Source organism: Colletotrichum orchidophilum (genome assembly GCF_001831195.1).
Source record: "Colletotrichum orchidophilum strain IMI 309357 chromosome Unknown Scaffold_63.1, whole genome shotgun sequence".
In the NCBI taxonomy this organism is placed as follows: Eukaryota; Fungi; Ascomycota; class Sordariomycetes; order Glomerellales; family Glomerellaceae; genus Colletotrichum; species Colletotrichum orchidophilum.
The window spans coordinates 85,176-106,130 of NW_019173019.1; the positions used below are offsets into that span (position 1 = coordinate 85,176).

The following is a 20,955-nucleotide window of genomic DNA, read 5'->3' on the forward strand; positions in this document are numbered from 1 at the left end:
GTGTTGAGTCCGCTGCTATGATTCTTAAAGGGCCTATGGTGGTGAGATGCCGAGGAACTATGGAGCGGTGGCTGGGGAACAGGTATATCAATACGAAATACACCAATATGATAACGTACGACAATGCTTGTTCCAAAAAAGCTAGGCGTCTAACTTCTTTAACTCAGCTCCAACGTCTGCTGAGTGTTGTTCACCCATGTACTGCAGGTGCCAAGCATATTGCACCAATCACATCACCTTTCACGCTGCAAGCAAGCCAATAGTCTCTAACCCTGCTTGGCAAGGTGGCCACAATTTTCTTCAGACTTCGTTGCTGCTATCACTCCTCTGTTCGTTCCAATAAACTGATGTTAGATCCCGAGTCAATTTGCAGTCAATAATACCAAACCAATACCAGAGGAGGACTTTTGAACAAACTACAACACTGAATAAAGGATTTCAACCGCGACAAGTAATCTCAGATTAGATGCATTGCATAGTGCTATACTGAATACGAACGGAGTATTGACTTTGAAGCTTCGACGCTTCTTGCTTTGTAAGATGGAAAACCTCAGACTCTGTGTTCAGCATCGCTCTGATACTGCCTCTTATCATTGACGTCTCCATGGGTAATTAAAGCTTCGGTCTTCTCGCTCACAGCAGCCGCAGGGGGAACCGCAGCATCTTCGCCATCAAAGACGACCGCCATTTGCTCCAAGGTATGTCCGCGAGTCTCAGGGTAAGCGAAGAAGACGGTGACCCAAAGTAGAATAAGCATCACTATGAAGACGATGTAGTACTTCCAGTGAATAGCCTCCAAGGCGATGGGGTTCACAAAGGTGTTGATGAAGATGGCGATGACGGTTGAGCACCAGCTGACGGTGAGACCTCGGGACCGGAGGCTGAATTGCCAGATCTCGCAAGGGTAGGCTGTGAGGAAGGGGGTCCTGTGTAACGTGAGTAAGGGTTCTGTTTAGCAAATTGCTAAATTTTCCGCAAGCTTGGGTCTAGGCCCTCCGCAGAGACCGAAGAGACTTACATGGCAATGTCGTAACCAGCAAAGAAGATGAACAGGAATGGGATGACCGAAGACCCTACGCTTGACGATTGAGTCGTGGCGAAGGAACCACTGAGGCCAGTGATGATGATGAAGCTGACCAACATGACGCTGGCAGAAGTCAAGAATAGGAAACGGCGACCCAGCTTGTCGACGCTGGTGGCGGCAGCGATTGCCCACAGCAGGTTCCACACGTTCAAGCAAGCCGAGATCAAGGTCTGGTTTGTAACCGACGTGACTCCAATTGAGTCCAAAATCAGCGCGAGATAATAAGAGACTACACCGTTGCCACACCACTGAGCGTAGATGCCGAGAGTTACAGAGATAAAGAGACGGTGACGGTTTCCTGGTGATTTGATCATGTCGGAGTACGAAGCGCTGGCGGAAGCCTCCTTTTCTGCGGCGATGGTGGACTGGATTTCGACGACCTGGTAGGTCACCAAGGGGTCATTTCTGTCACCACCTGCATGGTGTTTGGTTAGAATCTCAGTGGCCTCCTCGACACGCCCAACACTAATCAGCCAACGAGGACTCTCAGGGGCTAAGAGGAAGCCGGGCAGAGCAACGAAGGGAAGGACGAGCTGGATGACGACGGGAATACGCCAGCACCAGTCCGAGGCAATGTTACGGCAGGCAAAGGTGACCCAGCCGCAGAGGGTACCGCCAAAATACCAACCGACCATGAACAGGGCGTTGGCGATGGACCGTTGCTTTGGGTGGGCGATCTCGTTGATCAAGAGAGGAGCAGAGTTTCCGAGCCACGAGGCGGCGATACCGATGAAGAGACGGGCATAGGTGAAGGTTACTTCATTCTGAGCTGCCGTTTGCATGACAACGCCGAGGACGAGGAACATGTATCCGACATAGATACCAGGCTTGCGACCCCAGCGGTTGGAGCACATTGCGGCAACGGGGAAGGCGATACCGTTTCCGAGCCAGTAAATACCAGTCATCCAGCCGAGATATGCGCCTGCGGGGTTGTGCGTAAACGCCTTCCATTGAGGCAGGGCAAGGAGACCGCCCATGATGGATCCATCGTAGCCGTTGGCGGAAGCTATTGCAGCCAAGGTTAGTTACCCCAGGCACCGTGATTCAAAGGACGACTCAACGCACAGAACAAGACCATAGACAAGGTAATGAAGTTGAGCTTCCGCAGGTGGGCGTGCTTCCACCAAGGCAGGTCATCGCCGGGGATCACGGCCAAGTCTTCGACTGGTTTACCCATGGTGACGTTGGGCTTGCAAAAGTCGGAGAACAACGCTGGCAAAAGGGGAAGAGGCAGAGGTTTCCGGATCCGCAGTGAGACTCGCCAAAATGTCGCTGTCAAGTTGTCTGGACTCTTTAGAGCCTGCGAGCGCCGAGAAGCAGGGTCACATCACACAACGCAGCGGGGAAAGAGGCAAGCTCTATATACGATCCTCCCTTCACAATGATGGGGGAAACAAGTCGGAAGTTGTTTGGCGGTCTGCGTATCCGTACGAGAAAAAAAATGAACCCAGGAGGTGGAGCTTAGCATCCCAATGCCCCGGTCACCGCGTGTTCATCCGGAACGCACGCAGACTTGGGCCGGATAGGGGATTCGGGAGGGGCCAGAACTCTCGAGTCTCCAGTGTCACGCCCCATGGAGAAAACGCTGCCAATGCAGGTCGTTGCGGGGGCCCATACGACCCACTTGACAAACATTGGAAAAAGCGGTTTACGAAGTAGTCGCAGAGTCGTATGGTTTGTCTGGAGAGAGGAGGACATGGGGGCGGAGAATTGAGTCAGTTCATGGATGATGTGACTAAGGATGGTCGAGTTGGATATGTTCGAGAACCAGGAGACAAAGACCGAGGCGGAGAAATACGTTCTTGGCTTTCCGAATCTGCTTAGATCAGGGAACGCACCGTGTCCCACCCCACCAAACCAAGACAATTGAGACCTGTTTCCAGGCCACTTGCTCTTACTTCTCCACCTTTGGAACTGCTTCCCCATCGTGACCAGATTGCCGGAGCGCGTCAGCTCACCATCCACGCGGCTCTAAAGCAGTAAAGTGGACAACGGAGACCCAGAAAACTTACTGATTCAAATGAAACGACGTCATGGCATTCAGAATGCGATCCTCTATGCCCGACTTGTGGAGCAGAACCCCGCGGTCGAGGGGAAATTTTGAGACCATGTGGGAGACTTGGGTCTCCCCGCGTTGCCTGTAGGAATAAAGAGACATGCCCGGTGATCGGCTCGGACCCCCGCTCCTACTCAATTGCTGGTGTCGTTGCTTTCCTCCTTTAGACGGTTTTCAGATCTTGTAGTTGAAATCTTCGTATCCCTTCCGCCGTCTGAACTGTTTCCCAAGACCACTTTCCCGCCGCACGTTTCACCATGGATGTCGACGCGCTTCTTGAACAGCTCACGCTGGAGGAGAAGATCTCACTTACAGCTGGTAAGTTACCTACACCTGCCGCTCAAACTCGATTCTAATCAAACAACAGGCGTTGGCTGGTGGCACACGGCAACAGTTGAGCGCTTGGGAATCAAGCCGATCCGTCTCTCTGACGGCCCCAACGGCGTTCGCGGCACACATTTCTTCGACAGCACACCTTCCGCATGCCTCCCGTGCGGAACCGCCATCGGCGCAACATTTGATGTTGAACTCGTCCAACGGCTCGGCCGGCTGCTGTCAGACGAAGCTCACGCAAAGGGTGCCCATGTCCTGCTCGGGCCTACAATCAACACCCAGCGTGGCCCCCTGGGAGGCCGTGGCTTCGAGTCCTACTCCGAGGACCCGGTGCTGTCCGGCATCCTCGCCGGCAACTACGTGAATGGCGTCCAAGAGACGGGCGTGTCAGCCACGCTGAAGCACTTTGTATGCAACGACCTCGAAAGCGAGCGCATGGCCGTCAACGCCTTGGTGACGGACCGCGCCATGCGCGAGATCTACCTGCTTCCCTTCATGATCGCCATCGAGGTGGGCAAGCCCCGCGCCATCATGACCGCCTACAACAAGGTCAATGACGTCCACGCGGCGGAGAGCAAGCAGATCCTGCAAACGATCCTCCGCGACGAGTGGAAGTGGGACGGCCTGGTCATGAGCGACTGGTACGGAACCTACAGCACGTCGGAGGCGATCAAGGCCGGCCTCGACCTCGAGATGCCGGGCCCCAGCAAGTGGCGCGCCGGAGCCCTCTCCCACGCCATCATGTCCAACAAGGTCAAGCAATCAGAGCTCGACTCGGCGGTGCGCAACGTCCTGAAGCTCGTCAAGCAGGGTCTCGAGAACACCTCCATCCCGCCAAACGCCCCCGAGACCGAGGCAAACACGCCCGAGCACATTGCTCTCCTGCGCGAAGCAGCGGCCAAGTCCCTCGTCCTCCTGAAGAACGAGAGAAGCATCCTGCCCTTTGACAAGAACAAGAAGATCGCCGTCATTGGGCCCAACGCGAACATTGCGACCTACTGCGGCGGCGGCAGCGCCGGACTCAGGGCCTACAACACCGTCACGCCTCTGGAGGGCGTCAAGTCCCTCGCCAGCAATGTCGTCTTCTCACAAGGCGCCTACGGCCACCAGTCTCTGCCTCTCCTCGGCAAGGCCCTCAGGACACCAAACGGGAAGCAAAGGGGCTTCGTGCTCCGAATCTACAACGACCCGCCACCCGAGGACACCGCGAGCTCGGCCGACAGCCGGACACCCCTCGAGGAGCGTGTCCTCGACGACGCGAACATCTGGTTCGTCGACTACGAGAACGCCGACCTCGCTCCCATCTGGTGGGCCGAGACGGAGGGCACCCTCGTCCCCGAGCGGTCGGGCGAGTGGGACTTTGGCCTGTCAGTCCACGGCACCGGCGAGCTCTTCATTGACGGCGAGCTAGTCGTCTCCAACGTGGAGAACCAGCGCCTGGGCAGCAGCTTTCTCGGCTGCGGAACGGTCGAGGAGACTGGCAGCGTGCACCTGGACGCCGGGAGGAGCTACCGCGTCCTGGTGCGCTTCGGTTGCTCCGCCACGAGCAAAGTCAAGGCCGCCGGCACCGTCGACTTTGGCCAGGGCGGCGTCCGCTTCAGCGGCTGCCCCAAGCTGGAGCCCGCCGCCGCGATCCGGGAGGCCGTGGAGGTCGCCCAGAGTGTCGACCAGGTCGTCGTGTGCACCGGCCTGAGCGGCGAGTGGGAATCGGAAGGGTTTGACAGGACGACGATGGCTCTGCCCCCGGGCACCGACGACCTTGTTGCGGCCGTGCTGGCGGCGAACCCTAATACGGCTGTTGTCGTCCAGAGCGGTACGCCGGTGTCCATGCCTTGGATCGACCAAGCCGGCGCTGTTTTGCATGCTTGGTTCGGCGGCAACGAGTCCGGTCACGGTATTGCCGATGTGCTCTTTGGAGAGGTCAACCCGGTAAGTCTTTTTTTGAAAAACCAAGTATAAAATCTGAACAAAGTCACCTTACTGATGCGCTGCGGTCGCAGGCCGGAAAGCTCCCTCTTACCATGCCGCGCCGCGTGCAAGACAACCCCGCGGCACTGAGCTTCCGCTCAGATAACGGCCGTTGCTTGTACAGCGAAGACGTCTACGTCGGCTACCGCTGGTACGACACGCTCGACATTGAGCCCTTATTCCCTTTCGGGCACGGTCTTTCATACACGACATTCGAGGTCTCTGATCTCGAGGTATCCGAAGCATCGGCCAAGACCAACGGTCACGCCAACGGCAACAACGCCATCACCGCCCAGGAGCCCGGTAGCCTCCTCGTCCGCGTCAAGGTCGCTAACACGGGCTCTCGTGCCGGTTCTGAAGTGGTTCAGGTCTACGTCACCCCGGCGGCACCCACGCCTCTCACCAGCACAACCCGTGATACCATTACCCGTCCCAAGAAGGAGATGAAGGGCTTCGCAAAGGTCTTTCTAGAAGCCGGAGCCAGCGCCACGGCAGAGATCTCGTTGGATGTCCTGCGTGCGACGAGCTACTGGAGCGAGATGGGAGACTGCTGGCGCAGCGATGCCGGCGCGTACGGCATTCTCGTGGGAACTAGCAGCCGTGGAGAGTTTCTTGAAAGGACCATGAACGTGGGGAAGTCGAGAACGTGGAGAGGATTGCGGGCTTAGATGACAAGACTTGGACGTGTATTTTTTTGGATTTAAAATGGTTGGGGTACTAGACGTAATGCGTTGATATGAGAGCTATGATATTCCTTAAGACGCATGTTCTGCTCATGAGAGCATATCAGAGAGCTAAACACAGTTGATGATGATCAAAGTAATTAGAAAATGACTATAGTTTCTAAGTAGTTTGAAGATGTCTTCGCTCAACATCACATTATCGGTTTGATCCGAGAACCTCTCTGTGCTATTTTGAGTCTCACCAACTTTGGCCTCGAACCTTTTCAGAGACAAGCGCCCTTTTGGCAGTCATCTCTCATCAACAGATCTCGGGCGTTGCCCGAATCATCCCTGATCGTGAACATGCTGCCATCCCATGTCTAACCCCATTCGAGAGTGGAAAATCGGCTGGGGACCCCGGGATTGCTCGACCGGGGGGCCACAACGCGCTTCCATATGCCATGGGAATTAGCGTTCGGATCAAGTGACACTAACCAGGCGCATGTCAACCTGACAACCCCCCCTTTTTTATCATATTTCTCCGCATTCTTCGCATTTCTCCCCCTCACTTTCTCTCCACGTTTTCCAGAAATCCCAGCAGGATGGGCGCCGCACCACTATCCCTATCGGTCCGAAGTCCACAAGCATGCGCCGTCGCTCAAGCACACAGGCTGCGTCCGTCAGCGTCTCGCCAACCGCGATTCAAAGGGCTGCTAGCAACACGCCAGACGAGCCCGGCTCGTCTTCGTCGGCGGCGGCGGTGAGATCGAGCATCGCCAGCAGGGCGTGCGACGCTTGCCGTGCCCGGAGGAGGAAATGTCACTTTGACGGGTCTTCGTCCCATGCTGAGGGCCCGCCGAAGACCCAGTGTCGTGATTGCTCCAAACTCGGCATTCCGTGCAGCTTCCTGGTCCCCACGAGGCCGCGGGGCCCCAAACGAAGGTATGAAGATCCGGGGTGACAGGGGTTTTTTCTGTTCTGTCTCTATACTTTTTGCTCAGAGTTACTTACTAACTGGGCTTGGCAGGAAACGTCTCCCATCAAATTCGGATAGGAGCTCGAGTGAGCTTCTCAATGAAACGGGGAGTCGTCGAGGAGAGGCTGTAGAGCAGCAAGCTTCCGAGCCTGCAGTGCGCAGTGAGCCTGTCCTCATCTTGCCAGACCATACACCTCCCTCGAGACCTTTGCAGGCCAGGTCTCCCTATGAAGCCTCTCATCCAGTCCTTCATGGCCCTTCTCCACGTGCGGCTGTTCCGGCCCAAACAATATCATCCTCGGTAACCAGTGCAGGGTTTCCGACCGATGAGCTGTGTTCGAGAGCACTTATACACATCTTGATGGCAGACTATCTCGACTTAGTCTACCCGCTGGTCCCCGTCGTCCATCGGCCCAGTTTCCGTCATGACCTGGCCACAAACCGCGACATCACCGACCCAGACTTCTTTGCTGTGCTGATGAGCCTGGCCGCGCTCACGGTTGGATTATTGCCGTCACGATTTCGCGACTATCGGGCTGTTGATCCCGAAGCTGCCATGCGGTTCGAGAACAGAACGGCACTCATCAACTGCTGCGCGGAGATTTGCACTCGACAACGGACTGCAAGCTACTGGGACCACATCAACCATCGGAAATGGGCCGTTTGTTACGTTCTTTCCGTCGCCTGTTTCCAAACGGGCCAGGTCAACCGGAGCCGGATGTTTGATGTGGAGTACTTGCAAGTATCGCGACTACTGGGGCTCCATCGAATCTCCGAGTACGAGGGCCTCAACTGCATCGAGACCCAGTTGCGTAAAAAGGCCTTTTGGATGCTGTTCTACGGCTATGCGTACGATGGACCCCTCATACCCGCTGCATCATTCTTTGTTTCTTTGTCGGAGGAGGCTAACAAATCCTAGACATACTAGAGTGCAAGCCGGACGCTGGGAGCGTCTGACGTATTTTGGCCCGGGTGAACTCCGCGAGGTCAACTACGAAGCTCTCATGCCCCTCGACATTGACGACGAACACATCTTTAGAGACAGGATCCTGGACCCCGTCTCTCCAATGGCATCGCACGGGACGCCTTCCGCCAACCCACGGGAACACTGTCCACCGTTCACGCTCACCAGCGGCTTCATCATACACTCCCGCGTGTTTCACAAGGGTCTCCAGGAATCCATAGCTACCTTGGGCTGCGAGTGCGAGCTGCGCCGTAGCCCCGCCCTTCGTCTCGCACGTATGCGCGATCTTCTCCAAGAGATGAGATACATGCTCGACGACGCGCCGGGTCCCATGCGGCAATGGGCGTCTGCCGAGACTTCCGATGCGGCTCCTGGCACCCCGCGGTTTGACGAAGAAAGAGCTGCTGCTGCTTCTGCGTCTAGCTACGGCAGTCCGGCTGACTATAGCCGTGCGACAGAGAGCGGCTCGTACTTGTCAGTGCTACAGGGTCAAGCCGAGATCATGAGGGCCAACATCCACGTCACGCACTTGTGGTTGCAGAGCTTGCTGCTGGAACAAATCGACGTGGTCACTCAAGAGAATGCGATGGCTCATCCCTCGACGACGACAGGACCTGAGGATGTGTCAACAGCCTTGAAGGCCAACTGGGCTGAGCGAGAGGACATTTGCCGTCAGATGCTGCACTTGCTACATAGTATACCATACGTTCACCTAGAACCTAATGGCCTCTATCTGGTATGCTCAACATGTTTGATCCTGATGTGAGAAAAAAGCTTATTAATTTCTTCTTTAGGCGTATAAGGTTCGTGACGTGGCTGTCACGCTACTTAATTGTCCCTTCGAAGCGCATGAACGGCCTGCCCGTCGTGCGGTGGAGTATATGAGAGACTTTACCCGCGCATTGTCGCGGCTCGATCGAAGTGAAACTGTCAATACAAATAGTTTGAAGAGTTGGATTGATATAGACCGTGAGCCAGCAATCTAAGGCGTGGTCCAAGTATTGCTTGAAGCAAATGAATAGAAGACGCGGCTACCACTAAAGGTCTGACGGATTCAACCTAATATGTTATGTTATAAGAACATGGAGCATCGACAAAGAGTGTAGCGGGTGCATTCAAAGTCCCGTGTCGTAAGGGAGACAGACCAGCACGCAAATACAAGAAGGCGCTGACAACTGTTTCTGTCTATACCTATCCAAAGTGCTGGTGTGACATCGTCAACCAAAACAGACAGAGTGAATTGTGCTTGAATGTCAAGGAAGAATCTTTGCTGAAGTGTGTGCATTCCCGAGTACTTCAACGAACTTCCTAAAACGTACATGTATGTCTGACTAACCTGCAGTTGCTCTGGTGATTCACCATGGTTGGAAGGACGGGATTGGTCATGATCCTTGCTCTCGTATAAGCCCCAGTAGGAAGACCCAAACGAGTAACAAAAATGGGGCGATAAAGTTGCAAAGACGTCTGTTGGTTCTACATGCTGTGTCTTCCCCCTCACCTCAACATCCCATGCCTTGAACAAGACATCCTGAAGAAACTCTGCAACTAGATCCAAACCCAGAGCTCACCCAATGGCAGAAGAGCGTGCCAGCGAGGCCACCACTACCGGTGCGATCTCTGGGCATGAAGCGCTTCCGACGACTGAAAATACCGGGCATGTTGCTGCTCCAGTGGCACCGGCATCGCCGCCCGCCGTATCGTCACCAGCTCCTGCCGCGCCAATCGTGGCTGAAGATGACCCGGACCCTTCCACTGACGGATACGAGACCGGCGACGATGCCAGCTCCAACGCCTCAACCTCGCTATCTTCGAGCGTTCGTGACTATGAATGGGAGAACAAGCGCCGCTATCACAAGTTTAAACAAGGCCGTTACCTCTGTCCAAACGATGAGCCTGAGCAGGACCGTGAGGACATGAAGCATGCTTTAGTAGTTCACATCTGTGACGGGGATCTGCACAGCGCGCCTCTAGATAACCCACAAAAAATCCTTGATATCGGCACCGGTACTGGCATCTGGGCGATTGACAGTGCGTAAATGGTCTCTCTACTGATGCCGGGACGTTAGTAGCTAACTAGATATGAAAGTGGGCGACAAGTATCCGGAAGCAGAAATTCTTGGTCTTGATCTGAGCCCCATCCAACCCGGTTTCGTCCCACCAAACGTCAAATTTCTAGTTGATGATGCTGAGGCGGAGTGGCTGTACCCGGACAACTCGATTGATTTCATCCATCTGCGGCACATGGCGCCATTCATCAAAGATTGGCCCAATCTTTTACGCCAAGCATATAGGTGAGTTTAGCCCTCATCAAGCCATCGCAACAACCCGTAACGGACAAGGACTCATGGTAGCAGGGTTCTCAAGCCGGGTGGCTGGATCGAGCTGCAAGAGCTGAGATGGAGATTCGCTTGCGACGATGACACAATGGGCCCCGACTACGCCCCGGCGAAGATGGCAAATCTCATCGAAGAGGGCCTCGGCAAGTTCGGCTTCGAGCTCTACGCGTCCGAGACGAACCCGGAACGTCTCAAGGCCGGTGGCTTCGTGACCCAAGTCCACGACGTGAAGAAGGTGCCCCTGGGGAGGTGGCCCAAAGACGATCACCTGAAAACCATTGGATCGTATTCCCAGGCGGTCCTCTTTGACGGATTGCAGGCAATAACGATGGGACCCCTGACGAGGGGGCTTGGTTGGACCTCGGAAGAGGTCGAAGTGCTGCTAATGCAGGTGCGGAAAGACCTCAAGAACGTGGCCTTCCACACGTATGTTTACTATCACGCTTTGTCCGGACAAAAGCCATTGGAATAGGCTTGAAATTAGGGCAAGCCCCGGCTCATGTATTTTAAGCTGGTCTTAGTAACTAGCAATGCATTATATTTCACTACGTTTTGCAATCGACAGACTGTTGGGGACTAGGGTTGCCAAATATGGAAGCCATGACCCCCGTAAGCGAACAGATTATAGAAACAGAGGTATGGAGCTGAAAATTCCACCTGTCGTTGCTTTCAAAGAGCTGCCCTATGGCCGGTGCACTACGCCAGTATCCCAGTAGGGACAGGTCGTTAGTCCTTACTTAGATCAGGTCAACCCCAAGAAGTCAATCATGAGTTTCTTTTGATAACAGGGTTGGTGGATATGGCATCCACTCCCATGAGTTATCTCCTGGCGTTGCAATTGTGTTACTAAAAATGAACCATGGTGTTGCCCTTTGCGTCTGGTACTTAGGTCATAGATGGCTTGATAAGTGGTGGATTCGTGCTAGCATAATCAATCTGTCTAGGAAGACAAGCTTAGACCCAGGTACCGAACCCACCGTTCTTGGAGGGCTTGTTGCCAGGTCATGGCCGAAAACCAAAAACGCCTTGAGATTGCGCAGCCGAGCTTGCAGGAACTGCCGAAGAAGCCGAGCTGACAACACCACCACCAAAGAGACTACCTGAGCCCGTGGTTTTGCTTCCGGCACTTGGCAAAGAAGCCGAGGCGAGACTACTAGCAAAAGGACCACCCGAGCCCGTGGTCTTGCTACCGGCACTAGGCGAAGAAGTCGAGCCGGGACTAGAACCAAAGATACCACCCGAGCCCGTGGTCTTGCTACCGGCACTTGGCGAAGAAGTCGAGGCGAGACTACCAGTACCACCAAAGAGACCACCTGAGCCTGTGGTCTTGCTACCGGCACTTGGCGAAGAAGTAGAGCCGGGACTAGAACCAAAGATACCACCCGAGCCCGTGGTCTTGCTTCCGGCATCTGGAAAGGGAGTAAAGTCGAAGATGCTCTTTGGTTTGGCCGTCTTGCTACCAGCAGTCGACTCAGGGGCGGAAGTCTTCGCGCTAGCAGGAGACGTGGATGACATGGCCTGCGACGCATGAGATATCGGGACCGACCCCGCTTTCTCCCCGGCGACCTTTGCAAATAAATTGACCGGGGGATCATTCGTCGTAGTAGTGGCGGGTTTGCCGGTAGAAGAACTGTTGCCTTTGGGTGACTTTGCCTCTGGTCGAGTTGCTCCTGGTGAAGCATCGGCTTTGGAATCTGACTTACTCAACAAAGTGTCTGTAGTCTTCAGAGCCGTTGAACTTTCAACACTGGCGTTGAGTACGGACTCTTGTTTTTCACGAGGTGAAACCGTATCTTTTGCGGGCGTTCCCCCCGTGGTTGGGGGTGTTGAGGATGTAGACCGAGTTGAGGCCGTCTCGCTGACAGTTGTACTGCTTTGCTGGTCAAGGGACTTCTGAAAAGTGAATGAGGGTGGGGAATAGTGAGCCGTGCGAGTGTCGACAAAGAATGTTAGTCTCATCATACCGAAAAAAAAAAACCTTTCATCTCACTCACCTATGACCGCCCTCGGCTTGTACCGGCGACATTGTTCCAGTCCCTTCTTGAGCATTGTGATGTCTTCCTGGAGTTGCACCCGGTATTGGCGAACCTCCTCAGACTCTGCCGCAAGTTCTGCCAATCTTGCATCGCTCATGCTGCTCACATCCCTGGGCGTAAGGATATTGGGCAGGTCACGGATCAGACAGGTTTCTATCGCCAGATTGATGAGGTTGTCGGTGAAAGTCCGTAGCGATATCTGGGCATACGTTAGCGACACTTGGTGAAGAAAAAAAAAGGGGGCGGGGACGGGGTCTGTACATCGTAGAATGCCTGCATCGTATCTATGATACGGTCAATCCCGAATTCTTTGCTGCTCTGCGGCTCGACGATTGGTGGGGGGAAAAGCAGCGGAGCAGTGAGTACAAGACCATGCTGCTGAGAAGCCTTGCGTTCGGCAGTACTCCTTCTTTCGATGGCCTCCTGGATTTCATCATCTAGTGGCATAGCATAGCCTTCCTTGAAAGGTCGGAGAATCTCTTGTAGCTTTGCGGCCAACGTGCCTTCTTTTTCGTCGAAAAAGCCATCCGCAAAGGTGGTTAAAACGGCTTCGGTTGTGGTGTTTGTGTTGATTGGGCCGATAGTATACTCAAATACTTCATCCACAAACCCTTTGACGGCCAAGGTAACATTGGCAAGATGCTGTTCAGCAATAGAGCCCCATGGATTCGCCTGCTTTTGAAAGAGTTGGATGACAAGGTCCATGTTTGCGTATCCCGGGAACTCGGTGCCCTGATTCGCTGCAGCCTGACGCTCAAGCTGGGCGGCCAACGCGGTCCGAGTGATGATTTCAGGATCAGGAAAGTCGTACTGATGTGCGCTGATGAAGGCTTTCAGGTACTGCGGAACGTCGTGTGGCTGCGGGACAACACCTCCCAACTGAATGATACTTTGTGCTGAACCGTGGGCGAGCAACACTTGTCGAACTGCGCGGTTGAAGTTCCGCAGTTGAGCTCGAATCTTGCGGTGCGTCCCATCGTATCCGCCAAAGAAAGGGTGGTTGTAGTGGCCCTCAATGCCGTCACAAACCAACCTTTGGAAGCTCCCTGCAATGTCCACGAGATAGGCTCTCATATCTGCTGGGGTCGATCGTGGCCGTCCCAGCCGGCTCAACTCGCCTTCCCGCTCTTTGAGTTTATCATGAATGTCGTCAATCACTTTTGGCAAGCTTTGCTTCATATGAGAGAGAAGGATCTGGCTGAGCTTTTTGCGAAAAGCCACGACGCCTCGGTTGACTGCGGGAACAGATGCCCAAGCTCCAGAGTTGAAGAATTGTTCTTCCACTTCGTCCCGAGTACCCGTGCCGGCACCTTTCTCATGATCCGCTTGGTTGCGCAGTACGTGCCAGCCGAGCCCCAGCTTATGAACCACCTCATGGCCTGTAACGAGCTGGAGGTACTCATTCTCACTCGAAGAGCCGGGATGAAGAAGATCCGGCTTGGTAAGCACGCCAAGTGTGCGCTCCTTGGTAGGATCGTGCTTCATAGCCTCGCGCATGACGGCCTGATTAGCAAGCTGGTTGCTGGCTGACACAACGGCCAGAATGATGCTGTTCTTCTTCTTCATATAGCTCCCCACCAAATCCATGACAATCGCTATCCCTTCGGGCGATTGGTTTGCTGTTGCGCTGTGGAAGATGCCAGGAAGATCGACCAACGTGAGAGGATACATGTCGGGTCCTTCAATCTCCAGGCGCAGCACGTCTTTGGAAAAGTCTCGGCCGGCGTCATGTAAGCCCATGTGAATCTTTGCCGTGCTGACAATGTGGTCGATATCCTCCTGGTTGAAGTCGGCAACCTGCAGTTTTCGGACCGGCTTGGCACCATCGGCGAATTGCACTGTGGCAGTAACAAATCTACGACTGCCCGGGCGAAGAATCAACTCCGTCGCGAACCGAGTACAGAGACCTTCTTGGACCGGAAAATGGACGTGTGAAATTGCTTCGAGAACAGAGGATTTGCCGGACGATTGATCTCCGACGACGATGATTTGGGGAAGATTCACAATTCTCCCTATGCCCAGCAAAGAGAGTTTGTCCGTCGTGTCGAATAGCGTCTTGGCCTCAGAGCTGTTCAACTCCCCGAGAGCTGAAGAGTCAACGGTTGAAAGAGCCATGATGGTGATCTGAGACTGCGTTGAAGTGGTGGTAAGTTGTTGATGATTTGATAAAGACGTTTGTGACAGTTGGCGATGAGATGATATGTAGTGTACTACCAGTGACGAAATTCTCGAGGCTTCCTGCAATGGGGAAGACGTTTTTAAAATCCCCCCTGCACTACGCGCCGAATCTTTTCATAGAATCAATTGATTGATCTGATTGGTTTGTTGGAACGGTTGGAAGCTGAAGAAAGCGACCCATGCCAACCCATGTTGCGTACCAACCTGACACGGCGGAAATGCAGGAGGCGACCCCTTCATCCGAAATTAACACACTAATAAGCAGGCGCGAAATTGGCTGAAGTTGATTGCTTGAAAGAGTTGGTCGACCTTCCTCTTCCTCTCGTCTGCAACAAATTGAGAAGCTAGTTGCGTCCGTCCAACCCGAATTGGTTCGGTTTTGGCCGTCCTTCCACGTGTTCACCCGGACCAATCTGGTGGGGGTTTCTCTGGTCCCCTTGACATCTTCAAATTGTATTGTGATCTGTTATATTGCAAGGCTTGTCTATCATAAATCCTCCCCGAGATCCCAGGGCTATGGCAGAAGCTCGTCTATCTTTGCGCGAAAGACATGGTTCAAGCACCCCCCCCCCCCATGTATGGCTGCCAGCACGCCTTACCAACTTATCTCGAGTCGTGTCCACCCATATCTCCACCCAGTCGCCAGGGACGCCGTACGTGCCGTCAAAGTTCGTACTTCGGTCAAAGGCCATCATCGGCCAGTATCATTTCAGTTTCTCGTCAGCCAGACTAGAGTATACCGGCAGTGGAAACTCTGAATCGTCCTTGTTTGTATCATCAAAGAACCTATTAGCCACCCAAGGTATCGCGAGGACTCTTGAGACCGTCGACACAACCGTTCCAAACAACCACCTCTGCCAGGCTGTGACGGGATGCGCGACTCCCGGGAAGAACCACGGGACGTTCTGCGTCTGCACGACGTAGGGGCGAAATGCCGCCTCGTACGCCTCGAGCGCTCTGGAGGGATGCTCTCCCGGTTCAAGCTTGGAGAGCTCGCCAGCAAGCATGTAACCTCCGATGATGGCCAGCGTGGTCCCCATGCCCGTAAGCTGCGTCGGCGCATAGGCCGCGTCGCCCAGGCAGATGACGCGGGCGCTGGACCACTTGTCCATCCGGATTTGCTTCACGTCCTGGAAGTAGTAGTCCTCCGCCTGCAACATGGCATCCATGATCCGGGTTGACTGCCACCCGGCGTCCAAAAATTCCCGTCGCACGAGCTCCTTCTGGAGCTTCTTATTACCCCCGCGCGACGCCTCCTGCCACGCCGTCTTCTGAGCGCCGTCGCGGGGCATGTGCGTGAACATGGCCCGTATGGTGCCGTGCGGATCGGGCCGGGTGGTGATGATTCTCGACCCCAGGGCCTGGTAGACGTTCCACCAGTCGTTGTCGTCGGGGAGACGTGGGATGGCGGAATAAACGGCGTACATGTTCTTGTCGATGACCGTGATGCTCTCCTGGGGGAATACCTGCTTGCGCACTTTGGACCACTGGCCGTCTGCCGCGACCAAGAGGTCGAATTCTTGCACCTCTCCGCTGCTTAGCTCGACTTTGACGGAGGCTTCGTCGTTGGATAGGACTTTTGCGCAGGTGGTGCCGAAGAGGTACTCAATGTTGGGGTGGGTTTTGGTAGCTTCATACAGCACTGCAGCTAGATCCCCTCTAAGAATCTCAAATTCAGAGGTAGGGCTTGCGGAAGAGCCCTCCTTGACGGGGAAGGGGGCAAAGGGACGTCCGTTCGGATCGATGAACCGTGTCCCTATTTCCGTCGTGTTGAACCGCCGTAGCTGTTCAATGAGGCCCATCTTCTTTAGGATAACGATGGCGCTGTGGTTGACGTCGACATTGTGGCCGTACGTGGGAATCGAATTGCTCTTCTCAAGCACTGTGACGCGCGCACCGGTTCTGGCCAGGAACCAAGCCAGCGTAGGGCCAGCGATACCTGCTCCGCTGATGAGGACGCGCATTATATCGTGAGATTCAAGACTCGGTTAAGAAGATTTGCTTGCTTCAACGAATGTGGCCGGGCTCTTGATGATTTGGCAATCGTTCCCTTTATATAGTCTCGACCTCTGCTAGTCCATATTCGTACTAATGTGTCTGAGTCGGAACAGAGCTGCGCCCGTTGGGGTACTTTCTCAAGGGCAAAGCCCATATCCAACAATGCATGACCGTCGACTTGACAGGGGAAGCTTCTGGCGCCTCACATTACGGTCAGACATACCTTCAAAGAGCCTCGTGAGTCTTGCATGCTGAAATGGCAGTCGGGTGAATCAAGCAATTGCCAAGACGTATCCCCCCGAGGGAGCTTCCGCGTGTACATGACGCTAATTTGGCGCCAATGAGCGGGCTCTTTGCCGTCTTACCCGGCTATAATATCCGCATTGGGCATCTTCGCGTCATCGTTTGGAACGTCAAGCTTGAAGGATGCGTCGGCTAGATTAGGAGTTGATTCCCCGGACTTACCCCGAAGTGGGGGTTCGGACTTGGAGAATACGGTCTTCGGGAGATCTGCTCGATTCCGCGCCGGAGACAGGCCGGCACGGCCGCTAGAAAGTGGATTCGGAGGATCACGGTCTTCGGGCCATCTCCTCAACTCCACGCCGGAGATAGGCCGGCACGGGTGTTGTAAAGTTGTGGTGGAGCTCTCCAATACCATCGCCGATTCAACAACACGATGCGTTCCTCTGACAAAAAAATATGTCGTAGTAAAAGCGAATCATGAAATTACTGTGGCTACTACCTACGCGCCTTTGTCGCCGTATTGTCGCTGCTGAAGTGACAGCATCTGCCACATCCTCCACACTCGGTTAATCATGGAGTGGTGCAGGTAGAAAGCTGGGTCTCCAGGAGAAGTAAAGACAATTGTTCATCACCGTCAGAATCATTCAGCACATCTTAAGTATGGGTGACTCACCTGTTCCCGGATCTCCTCCAAGTGCGTGATGACTACCCTCGTGAATGCCTATTAAATAAGTCTTGTCAGTAACTGTACTAATCACTTTGGGATTGTTTTAAGGAGCTTGTTACTTTTTGACGTGCAGCGGTGGAGCTTTTCGCCCTATACATGCAATTGAATAAGCAGTAATGCAGGCATGTAGTATTGCCACCTTGCTTAGTGCCGAGCAAACATCTTCAGCAACGTATTGCTGGGACAATGTCACAGATATGATCAGCCCTACTCCACAGGGGCCAGGGGTTCGAGCCCCAGATATACTTGTAGAAAATTGTTAAGGGACCGTGTAAAGAACTAGTCGGTTTGTCCTCGGCCCCTCGCTACGAGGCACTTTATCCGGATTGAGGCATACATTAGGAGACCGATTTGCTCGGTAAATCGAGACCAAGCCGAGCTAGTAGAGCCTATGACACATAATTATGGACATTAATAGGGTGGACATTCTGGGATCGTGCCAAATCTCTGTCGGACGGCCTGTAGAATGCTCAAAGAGACAGTATACTAGCAGAAATAATAGTATAGCTCGGAACAATCATCCGAAGACTGCCAGTCCGGTAGATAGAGCTTGCATTGGTGAGTGAAATAGCAGCTGCCGTAACCAATAGTGGTTGGCGGGGTCATTTATGGTATTTGCAATGGAATACAATCGAATTCACCAACACAACACTAGGTAGTAGTCAAGAAAGGAGAGTTTCTCATGGAATACGAATATACATTAGTCGTAAGGTGACATTTTATTTAGTCTTTCCAACTAACTCAGTCGAAAAGACTTGCCAATAACCCAATGCAAACGACCAAGTTCTAGTCCTCAGGCACAGGCAATGATGGTTTTTTTTCCCGACTGGTCCGTTACTACACATGAGAATGATGCGCTAACTGCTTTCAATTTGAAACGCAGCGCGAAGCGCCTAGATGTTGCCATTGGCAGTCGGTATGGGAACTTCAAGCGCCTTGTAGATCTCTGCAACATAGGCGTAGATAGCCTCATTGCCCGCCGCACCAGGTGACATTTTATTCATCGCATAGGCAATGGTGACCCGACGATCGAGGTCGTTGAGGAGCATCGAGCCACCCCAGCCACCCCAAAAGCATATCCTCCCCTCCGGAAGCCAAGAGTCAACGGGTGTGTCGCCGTTGCCCCGGAGACCCATGCCGATCCCGTAGCGAATGGGGAATCCCATGCACAGATCGGGCCCGTACGTCTGTTCCTTGTAGATGAGATCAATCGTCTCCTGGGACAAGAGCCTCTTGCTCTCGTCGCTCGTCGTAAGCGCCCTTGACCAGATCGTGGCGAGCGCCTTGCTATTGCTGTGGCCGTTGGCCGCGGCGATCTCCGCCTTTTTCCACGGCACCGTGTTGGCAAAGCTGGGATCCGGGAACGGATAGAGCATTTTGTGCTTCAAGGAGTCGGGGCTAGTCTCCGGCTCAGGCATGATGTGGGCGGGAGGAGCCGGGGGAGGAACCAGCTCTGCGACGCGAGGCCAGTCTTGTTCCTTTGCGCCGATTTGTAAATCGGCGCCCAGGGGTCCCGCGATCCTCTGCGCGACGAAATCCGTCAGAGACAGTCCCGTCTTGCGGCGCACCAGCTCTCCGAGCAAGTAGCCGTAGGTCCAGGCGTGGTACCCCGAAGCGGTACCGGGCTCCCACCGGGCCGGCTGCTTCTCGAGTCTCGCAATCACCAGCTCGTACGAGTCGCACATCTCTTGGAGGGTAATAGGGTCCTCGAACGCCGCCACGCCCGAGCTGTGGGACAGCAGGTGGCGGACCTCGACGTTCTCCTTTCCGTTGGCTGCGAATTCGGGCCAGTACTTTGAGACTTTGTCATAGGGTGATAGTTCGCCCTCGTTGATGAGGAGGAGGACGGCAAGCGCGCAAATGGTCTTTGTTGTCGAAAATACGTTGACAATGGTGTCCTCGTTCCAGGGGCGACTGCGAGCGGGATCGGCGTAACCTCCCCACAGGTTGACGACATCTTCGCCGTCTAGGGTGACGGTGAGAGATGCGCCGAGCTCGACGCCGGATTCCAAGAGGTCACGGAACTTATCACGAACGCCCTGAAATTTGGGGTCGTATGAGCCGTGTGTTTGGGCCATTGTTGAAGTTGTGCTGCTGCTTGAAAGTTTAAATGTGTCGTATTTAGTCTATGAAGCTCAAGGTATTAGTAGTCAAGCGAGTGCGTCTGGTGCAAAGAAGAGTGTCCACGAGGGAGGACGAGATCTTAAATGTTTCCTTTGCCCCTGTGCGGGAGGCTACTCATGGCCACGTTGCGGAGCTGGTTTCCGTTGCCATTGAGAGCAACCTCATGAGCGATCGACATGTCGTAAACTGCGGAGGTCTGCAGTTGGATCGTGGAGCGGACTTGTTGAGCATTCGGTCTCTCACTTAGCGACGTTTCATTCCGTACGGGCCCGCGGATGATCGCTGGCGAGTCCCGCCCAGGGCCGTGGGGATCGGGAGACGGACCATGCTCTCAATTGATAGCTTGCGTCCGGTCTGCTCCAACAACTTTTGTGACAAGTGACAAATGCATCCCATCCCAGCCGACTTACTCCTTGTTAGGCATTACGGCCGATGCAACACCATCTGAAGAATCCGATATTTGGCCAAGTCTCTACACAAATCCCTTTTGCATTGTCACAAAAGCCCTGCCCTCAGGCACTCTTTAGTCTGTGAAGGATGCCAGCCTTTATTGATTAGCCAAGTTTCATTTCGCCCTTCTCTATAGTCAATTGACGCAGCCCATTGCGGGTATCAGTGCGGAGAATACCACGCCCTGTTCTGAATTAAGTTGACGAAAGATACAAAGTTAGCTCGGTTGAAAAGCGCTGAGAAGTAGTTGACAAGTGCCGACTAGTAGTTGGTAATAGTTGCCAGATCGGTTCAGCATTGTGCGCTATTTGTCAACAACATTGAGTTCAGCCCAGTCAACTCATTCATCCGTGCATTGTGTACACTCGAGTCTGCCAAATAAGCTCCGGTCCATGTGCACATGAGAGAGTGTTGCTGGCGTAGGAATCCGCAACAACAGCTTTTTCAATGTTGGGCGAAGGCTTTTTCCTGAGAATAGGGCGAAACCACGTGTAGAGAGCAGCGCCGAAGGCAGGAACATAACCCAAACCAATGCCATTCCGAACACGGTCTAATTCAGCCATATAGCGCGTGTGCTGCTTAGAGACCGATGTCTGACCCCCGGCCGAGCTTATGCAGTTAAACCAGTAACGAGTCATGGACGTCGGTACACGCAGCGGACACCAGTTCGCAGATCATTCAAGTCAATTAGGGGACCGTCGCCGACGAGACGGTTCAAGCTGCGGGCGCCACGCCATGAGACTTGTTCATGACTTGAGCAAAGTCAATCCCATACTCCCAGCGGGATGGAAAGTTTGTTATGATTTGCAGCCTCGTGGCA

At 54.0% G+C, this 20,955-nt stretch overlaps 7 protein-coding genes across 7 annotated transcripts; 3 read left to right on the forward strand and 4 right to left on the reverse strand.

Annotated features, from left to right (window-relative positions):
- Positions 1–550: 550 nt before the first annotated feature.
- Positions 551–2,261, reverse strand: CORC01_07725 (sugar transporter; the record flags this gene model as incomplete). The annotated part of the gene is made up of 3 exons (XM_022619360.1): positions 551–926; positions 1,019–2,090; positions 2,150–2,261. The coding sequence occupies 3 exons, from the start codon at positions 2,259–2,261 to the stop codon at positions 551–553; spliced, it is 1,560 nt and encodes a 519-aa protein (XP_022474096.1).
- Positions 2,262–3,397: 1,136 nt separating this feature from the next.
- Positions 3,398–6,109, forward strand: CORC01_07726 (beta-glucosidase; the record flags this gene model as incomplete). Its single annotated transcript, XM_022619361.1, has 3 exons — positions 3,398–3,458; positions 3,508–5,402; positions 5,474–6,109. 3 exons carry the CDS (start codon positions 3,398–3,400, stop codon positions 6,107–6,109), a joined length of 2,592 nt encoding a protein of 863 aa, XP_022474097.1.
- A 541-nt stretch (positions 6,110–6,650) lies between these two features.
- Positions 6,651–9,029, forward strand: CORC01_07727 (uncharacterized protein; the record flags this gene model as incomplete). Its single annotated transcript, XM_022619362.1, has 4 exons — positions 6,651–7,045; positions 7,131–7,928; positions 7,999–8,779; positions 8,838–9,029. Coding segments are annotated over 4 exons (2,166 nt in total), but the record flags the coding sequence as incomplete, so codon positions are not given.
- A 585-nt stretch (positions 9,030–9,614) lies between these two features.
- Positions 9,615–10,851, forward strand: CORC01_07728 (TAM domain methyltransferase; the record flags this gene model as incomplete). The annotated part of the gene is made up of 3 exons (XM_022619363.1): positions 9,615–10,071; positions 10,130–10,334; positions 10,398–10,851. 3 exons carry the CDS (start codon positions 9,615–9,617, stop codon positions 10,849–10,851), a joined length of 1,116 nt encoding a protein of 371 aa, XP_022474099.1.
- Positions 10,852–11,381: 530 nt separating this feature from the next.
- CORC01_07729 (dynamin family protein) lies at positions 11,382–14,530 on the reverse strand (the record flags this gene model as incomplete). Its single annotated transcript, XM_022619364.1, has 3 exons — positions 11,382–12,073; positions 12,374–12,614; positions 12,677–14,530. The coding sequence occupies 3 exons, from the start codon at positions 14,528–14,530 to the stop codon at positions 11,382–11,384; spliced, it is 2,787 nt and encodes a 928-aa protein (XP_022474100.1).
- Positions 14,531–15,297: 767 nt separating this feature from the next.
- CORC01_07730 (uncharacterized protein) lies at positions 15,298–16,557 on the reverse strand (the record flags this gene model as incomplete). The annotated part of the gene is made up of 1 exon (XM_022619365.1): positions 15,298–16,557. One exon carries the CDS (start codon positions 16,555–16,557, stop codon positions 15,298–15,300), a length of 1,260 nt encoding a protein of 419 aa, XP_022474101.1.
- Positions 16,558–18,454: 1,897 nt separating this feature from the next.
- CORC01_07731 (beta-lactamase) lies at positions 18,455–19,639 on the reverse strand (the record flags this gene model as incomplete). Its single annotated transcript, XM_022619366.1, has 1 exon — positions 18,455–19,639. The coding sequence occupies one exon, from the start codon at positions 19,637–19,639 to the stop codon at positions 18,455–18,457; it is 1,185 nt and encodes a 394-aa protein (XP_022474102.1).
- Positions 19,640–20,955: the final 1,316 nt, after the last annotated feature.